The following is a 7,721-nucleotide window of genomic DNA, read 5'->3' on the forward strand; positions in this document are numbered from 1 at the left end:
CTGATATCAGGGGTTCAGTGTTGATGCAGGTTTTCTGCGGGGTTAAACAATAGACACTATTTGTTGCAAAGGCACTTCTGACGAAGTGTTATCCTCTCTACTGTAGGTCCATTTTATTGGCAGTAGTATGTAAAGTTGTACTGGAGGATATGGAGAATGCTACTCGACTGATGTTTGTAAATTCAGTTCCAGAGAAAATGACCAGCGTACCTTTGACTATACAAGCAGTCAATCTCACCCTTTTATTATCCAAAGCTGTACTCTTTTAAACTATTGATATGTATAATAGTTTTAGAATGACAAGTTACTGAACATTCATATGAAAACTGTTAATATACAAAATATGATTTTCAAAGATTCTGAACATTGTGATTTCCAAAGGTGCGTTGTAAGATGTATCTGCATTCAGACTTTATTTTTATGTTAAAAGACTGGTACTTTTAAAAGCTAAATAACAGCATGTTGGATAAACTTAGTAAATAATCAGATATATTTCCAGCTGACCCTATGTTTAATGCACTATCACTCTTTTGAACAGGTGCCAAGTTCTGTACATAATATGAATACTCAAATCCACCTACTTTCCCTTTAACCAGAATCAAATTTTTTAATGAAGATGATTATTGATGTAAAAAATGTATATTGTGCGTTTATTAATACATTTCTGCAAATAGCATGTGTCAATAAATTAAATAATGCGAATTGAACTACTGGCCTTTTTATATTTACACTGACTTACAAAATACAATAAACTACCAATTGCAGGAGATTTTTTAAAAAGTTGCATTGTTAACAGAATCTCTTGTAGAAGGTGCACTTTGATTTTTTAAAAATATAATGTGCAACATCTATTCGATTTGCGCCAACAAATGGGTGCTTCTGAGTACTACAGTTCCTTTTAGGATGAATCATGCCTTTTCTTGACAGCACTGAAAGTTTTCTTGCAACATTCCAGTCTTATTTTACACCCCTGTTCTGGAGAATATGACACTATTTTCAAGGCTTCTTTAAGTTTTTGTTTTATTTACACTTTGAATCCACATATACCCAGTTTGGAATATCGTCTGAAAATGTCCTGCTAATCCTGTTGGAAAGCTGTTTAATGTTATACTTGGGACCCATCTGCAGAAAATACCTACTTAACGCATGGTGTCAAAACACTTCCTTGCTACTGAAATATAATATTAAGTTGTGATGTGAGAACATCAAAAAGCACTTTCCAAATATGATCCATTCTCTAACCACCATTTATTTCTGTTAAAGATTATAAATCTCCAGTATAAATTTATTTCTTTATTACAAGTGATTGTAAGGCTCATACAAGTCAAAATTAAAATAAAACTAAAGAAAACCCTGCTGAATTTGCAAGTGAGATGCAGAACAGCTATACCCAGAAAGTGATGGGGGTGGGAGGGTTCTCACTGATCACCAGAGAAAGGGAAGGAAGGAGGTTGGAAACGTGAATACAATTTGTTACCAACAAAGATTAACTACATTGTGCAAATCCATTTCAACAATTACAGCAATCCAACCTGACTGTCTTAAAAACCCCAAACCTCAAAATAGTAAGGAAAACAAAGAGAAGTTTCAGCATAACAACAAATTAAAATCTTGCTCAACAGAACATAAAAGGTTGATCATGGTTTACGCAGACCATAACAATACTCTTAAAAATATTTAACTGCTGCATACTAGTGATTTATAATTGGTCATCTGTTCGAGCAAGTGTACTACTCACACCAGAATGATCTGTGGCAAGGTCCAACTAAAAGATCACATTTACTCCAATTACTTACATTCAAATCAGCAATAAACCATTCTTTATATACATTTCGTACAACCAGCCGGTGTTTTACCTTTGGCAAGATTACTTACAGCTCAATTTCCATAACTATTTAAAATATATATACTAATGCATAAAAATAAAGATTTTGGCATTGATTTATCCAAGTTGGAAGCTCCATCCAACACTAGTGAACTGCAGTATCATTCTGCAGCCTCACCACAGAACAACAACACAACTGTAGGTAGGAAGAGTTTAGAGACAAGCAGCTGCTCCCCTACACTTGTACCATTAAAAGGACCAGTACTTTTCCAAGGCAGACACCAGACATGGCCCTTTGATCATTGCACCTTACCAGATGTTTCAGTCCAGCCTAGCATCAGGTTTCTAATGGTTTTCAGAGACTGCTGAAGCAGTTCGTCATGCCCATTATCAATACTGAGCACTTTGCACACACACCAAAGGAAAACAAAAAAAAAACTGATCCCTGCTCAAAGTTCAATCTCAAAGGTTTTCTGTAAGTCACTAGAGAATGGATTAGTTGGAGAAGGTGTGGCCCGTTGCTTTGATTTACATTCCAGTGCATTCCACTGAGCTTCAAATGCATCAATTCCTGGTATGCCAGCTGCTGCCATCTGAACACTTTTAGTTTCTGTTGTCCACGTGTCACTTTCTGCTCCGTTGAAAGCTGCTAAGCCGTTGATTTGCTGGCCAGGTTTAAAGTAAGGGTTAGCATTTGCAGTGACCCCCATCATGCCACCTTCAATTTGTGGAAACATGTTTTGTTTCGACTGCGTGTGAGTAACCGGAGGATGACCCGCAGTGCCAAAGACATTAGCCACCATCTGAGAAGGGGTGATTCCAACCACAGGCACACTTGGAGCTTGATACGGTGCCCCATTGGTGACCCCGAGATTATACGGCTGAGCAGAAACAAACGTAGGTTGCATCTGAGGCTGTGCACCAGCTGGTGCCGCATGTGGGCTAACAAAGGTGTTGGCCTTAAAGGATAGTGGGGCTGGTGGCACAACCACTGATGGCTGTGGCTGTGAAGATGGTAGCACGCGGACACTTTTTGATACTTCCTCAAGCCAGCGGTCAGCTTCCGAAGGTGTGCGATTGTGACCAGGCTGAAATTGGGCCGTCACCGGAGCAGTTGATCCCCAATCTGTGCCTGGTTAAAACAAGGAAGAACGTATTTAAAGACACTCTGATCAATGAACCAGTTACTCAAACAAACTAAAGACAAGAGAAAGGAAGTTGTCTGGTTAACTTTAAAAAGAGAACAGTGACTCTTAGTTGAAGGTGGCACTTGGGGTTTTACTGTTTTGCAAGACACCAATGTCAGAGGTTCATCTGCAACTTAGTCTTCACATCTTTGGAGGAAGGAAATAAAGTACTGTTATTAAATATTATAAATAATCAAGGGAAGAGCAAAGTTGGTATCCTCCTTCAAGTGCATCTGTTACTCAGTAAACACGTGAGCAGAAAGCTAGTACAGGCCCTTGGAACCTGTCCCATTGACCTTCATTGAGACCATGGCTGACCTGTGATCCAACTCCATCTACTCACACATTTTTAGGGCAGCTCAGTAGTTAGCACTGTTGCCTCACAGCACTAGGAACCTGGGTCTGATTCCACCCTCGGGCAATTGTGTGTGGAGTTTTCACATGCTCCCCAATGTCTGCATGGGTTTCTTCCCACCGTCCACAATGAGTAGGTTAAGTGGATTGGCCATGGGAAATGCAGGGTTACAGGGGTATGGTGGGAATGGGTGGGATGCTCTTCGGAGGGTTGGGTGTGGACTCGGGCGAAATGACCAACTTCCACACTGTTGGGAACCTATGATTCTCTAATACTTACCTTTCCCTCAACCCTCTCAAATATCTTTGATGAAAAAATACCCATCAATCACTGCTTTAAAGCATCAATTTCTTAATTTTCATTCATGGGATGGTTGCTGTCTGGGCCAGTATTTATTGCTAATTCCTAATTGCCCAGAAGGCAGTTACAAGTCATCCCTTTGCTGTGGGTCTGGAGTCACATGCAGAGGTAACGATAGCAGATTTTCTTCTCTAAATGCATTAGCAAACCAGACAGGCTCTTATAATAATAGTTTCATGGTCCACAGCCATCTTTATATTCCAGATTTATAAACTGGATTGAATTTCCACCAGTGATGGCAGTGCATTTGATTCCTTGTCCTCAAGGCTTCTGGATTCTGAGTCCAGTGACATTACATCTCCCTAAATGCTGTCTCTAAAACAGCTTCAAATGTCTAATACCATCTGTGTGCAGAAGTAGCTCTCAATTCACTCCAAGAAAGATCTAGATCTCATTTTTAGGATATCCTCCCCTTCCTAGACTTCACCAATAGAAATAGGTCCTGTTAATCTACCCTATCTTCAAAGAATCTTGCAAACCTCAATCACATTTTCTCTTAACTCAGGAATACAACTCTGGTTTATGTCATCGCTCCTCACAATTTAACTCTGAAAGTTCGGGTAACATTCTAGTAAATTTATGCTGCATTTGCTCCAAGATCAATATGGCCTTCCTAAGGTGAGGTGTTCAAAGCTCACAGTGACTGCAGGTGCAGTCTAAGCAGGGCTATGTGTAGCTAAGCACAATATCTACTATTTTGTATTCTAGTCCTCTAGAGACAGAGGATACAGCATTCCAAGGATGAAAGGTCACAAGCCTGAGACATGAACTCGTTTCTCTCTCCCCCTGAATGCTGGTAGACCTGATGATTTCCAGAATACTGATTGCATTGAGGCATTCCATAAACCTTGACTTATCATGATGCCAAAGAACTCAATATGAGGACTGAATACCACTTCGTGGAGGAATTTTAATCCTTTACACCTAAATGACTACAAAAAGATTCCAAACTAATAATGATTACATCAAGCAACAGTTCAGTCATTTTGAATCAATTGTGCTTCAGATCTGCAAATTATTGTCTTTTAACTTTCTACAACAGTTTGTTTGTTCATCGCCAGGACTTTTAAGATGAATTGAAAATGAAAAAATGCTGGAGATCATCAGATGAAGAGTCATCTAGCCTCAAAACATTAGCGTGCTTTCTCTCCACGGATGCTGCCTGACCTGTTGTGATCTCCAGTAGTTTTTGTTTTCACTACAGATTCCAGCACTTGCAGTAATTTGCTCCTACATTGAGTTTAAGATGAACGCCTTAATATTTCACTACGTAGAATATAAATGATGAATACCTTCCAAGATACAACAAAGGAGCACAATTAGGCAAAACGTCTACACTGAAGCAAAGGAGGTATTAGTAAGGTGATGCATCAGCCAGGTTAAAGGTAGGTGTTAAGGAGAGAGAAACGGAGAAATCTAGAGAGCGTAAGCTGAGATGGATGAAGGCACAGGTGTTGCTGGTGCAGCAAACTAATGGGCTAAAGGCCCAGGAAGAATGTAAAGGTCTGGAGACTGAGCAAGGGGAAGAAATAAGAAGGGGCAGGGAGATATGAAAACAAATCATTTTAATGAATTGCATTATGCAGGACCTATAAGCAGCAAAGCACTGGCTGCGAGGAAAGCATGGAATAATCTCATTAGAAAGTGGCACTGAAAGAGTGTTTTGTCATCAGGTCAAACCACAGCTGAAATATTGTGAACAGTTTTGGGCCCCGTATCTAAGGAAAGACATCCTGGCACTGAAGGCAATCCAGAGAAGGTTCGCGAGCTTGATCCCAGGTGTGGAGGGACTGGGACAGCTGCAGTACTTTAGGCCTGCACTTGTTGGACTTTAGAAGAATAAGATGTGACCTTTTATTGATATGTGCAAGATTCTAGAGTAGATGTCGAAAGTTGATGTTTCCCCTTGTGCGAGTGCCTAGGACCGGGGGTAGAATTCAGAATGAAGGGTTGCATGTTTACAATAGAGGTGAGGAAGAATTTTTCTTCTGAGGGTAGTGAATCTGTGGAATGCTTTACTGCAGAGGATCATTAAGTATACTCAAGGCTGGGGCAGATTTTTAATCAGTAAGGGAATCAAGGATTATGGGAAAAAGGCAGGAGGGATAATCAGATCAGCCATGATCTCGCTGAAGGGTGGAGCAGACTTGATGGGCTGAATGGTCAAACTCTGCCCCTACATCTTACGGTCTGAATAGTTGAGCAGATTAGCAGCATTGTGGGTCTACCTACAGCATGTGAGCAACAAAGTAGTAAGTTCACCACCAGCTTCTCAACTAGGGATGAGCAATAAATGCTGGACTGGCCAGTGTTGCCCACGTCCCATGAACGAATTTAAAAAAAGATGAAGTCAAGGAACGCTAAGCAAATGGAAGTAGGCTATGTTTGTGATGTAAAGACTCATCCCAGGGTTAAAAAGGATGTAGACTTTAGACAAGTTGAGAAAAGAGATGAAATTGGAGTACAGAGTTTCTAGGAAATGGGAATGGGTGAGGATGAAGTATCCCCAGTATTTAGCTTGGATCACGAAGTAAAAATGGAGAGTTATCTATAGTATCAGATATGTATATCTGAACTGCATAAACATAACATTTTGGATTTGAAATAAGAAACCTTAGTTATTTTTGGGTTTAACATTAATATATACCACCACCAACAAATCATTGATTTCATTGCTAAGTGAAGGTTCTGCATTTAGTGCTGAGCAAAGTAGTTTAGGCTACGTAACTTAAGGACTTAATTATAAACATGCCTCTAGCTTCCATCTCCAGCTCTATCTTAAACCAGATGTACAGCCTTACTTGCAGCAATTGTAGTTCCTGCGCTAGATGCTGTAGGGAGCTGGGCCCAAGGGTTTGTGTCACGCACTGGCATTACTGTGGGAGACATAGCAGGTGCTGCAGGTGCTGGAACAGGCAGTGGGAAGGCTGAAATTGCTCCATTGACTACAATAAGAAGACATGTCAAACGGTCAAATCTGCAATACTGAAAGTGAAACATTCTTTGCCAAAATTCATTCATTCTCCAAAAATAAACTACGAACCTTGGGAAGCAGCTACTTGAGGAGCTGAACCAATCGTAGGTTTTGACATTGGGGCAGAAGAGAATGGATCTTCCACTTGATCACTGAACGCATGTGTTATCTGAGAGCACAAGGAGCTTATACTGTCCGCTTCACCTGCAGTCTCACCTTCCATTTCAGGCACTGAATAAAGAGATGCAAGAACAATTTCAATAATGTTGACAATGTCTGATGTATTTCCTCAATTAAGTATTTTATCACATTCAGTGCAGTCCAAAATAACAAACCACAGGGTAAACATACAGTCAAGAGCATGTCCTGTACCACTTGCTGTTGACCACACTATGTGATACTGAAAAGCTGCAAGTGCCCACAATACCACATGTAAACATGAATCAGCATCCTGAAATCATGGAGATTTAAGTATAAAACAGGGCATTGAACATACAAATCACACAGATTAGATCACAGTCTATATATGATCTTTAATGATAGCTGGGGTGAGCTTGGGGCTGGTTTTTGAGTTAGTAAGTAGGAGATTTTGCTGAAGTTAATAGTTAACTTTTCTGAAGTTAAATATTTACGCAAACATGAAGATTTCTTTTAAGTTCAAAGTTTGTGAGAAGATTTGTAGCTCGGGTGCTCGTTGCTGTGGTTCTGTTCTCCGAGCTGGAAGTTTTTGTTGCAAACGTTTCGTCCCCTGTCTAGGTGACATCCTCAGTGCTTGGGAGCCTCCTGTGAAGCGCTTCTGTGGTGTTTCCTCCGGCATTTATAGTGGCCTGTCCCTGCCGCTTCCGGTTGTCAGTTTCAGCTATCCGCTGTAGTGGCCGGTATATTGGGTCCAGGTCTATGTGTTTGTTGATGGAGTTTGTGGATGCGTGCCATGCTTCTAGGAATTCCCTGGCTGTTCTTTGTTTCACTTGCCCTATAATGGTAGTGTTGTCCCAGCCAAATTCATGTTGCTTGTCGTCT

At 40.5% G+C, this 7,721-nt stretch overlaps 1 protein-coding gene across 6 annotated transcripts in view; it reads right to left on the reverse strand.

Annotated features, from left to right (window-relative positions):
- Positions 1-1,229: 1,229 nt before the first annotated feature.
- Positions 1,230-7,721, reverse strand: part of numb (NUMB endocytic adaptor protein) — a 167,286-nt gene continuing 160,794 nt past the window's right edge. For 4 of the 6 annotated variants that reach the window (XM_043698378.1, XM_043698377.1, XM_043698376.1 and 1 more), the window contains 3 exons: positions 6,771-6,932; positions 6,529-6,672; positions 1,230-2,957 (listed from right to left, as the gene is read on the reverse strand). In XM_043698378.1, the coding sequence (XP_043554313.1) occupies positions 2,275-2,957; positions 6,529-6,672; positions 6,771-6,932 (989 nt within the window). In that variant the 3' untranslated portion in view covers positions 1,230-2,274. The remainder of the gene's footprint in view (positions 2,958-6,528; positions 6,673-6,770; positions 6,933-7,721) is intronic. The other 2 variants (XM_043698381.1, XM_043698380.1) reach the window with 1 other exon arrangement.

The sequence above is a fragment of the Chiloscyllium plagiosum genome, chromosome 10, assembly GCF_004010195.1.
Source record: "Chiloscyllium plagiosum isolate BGI_BamShark_2017 chromosome 10, ASM401019v2, whole genome shotgun sequence".
Classification (NCBI taxonomy): Eukaryota; Metazoa; Chordata; class Chondrichthyes; order Orectolobiformes; family Hemiscylliidae; genus Chiloscyllium; species Chiloscyllium plagiosum.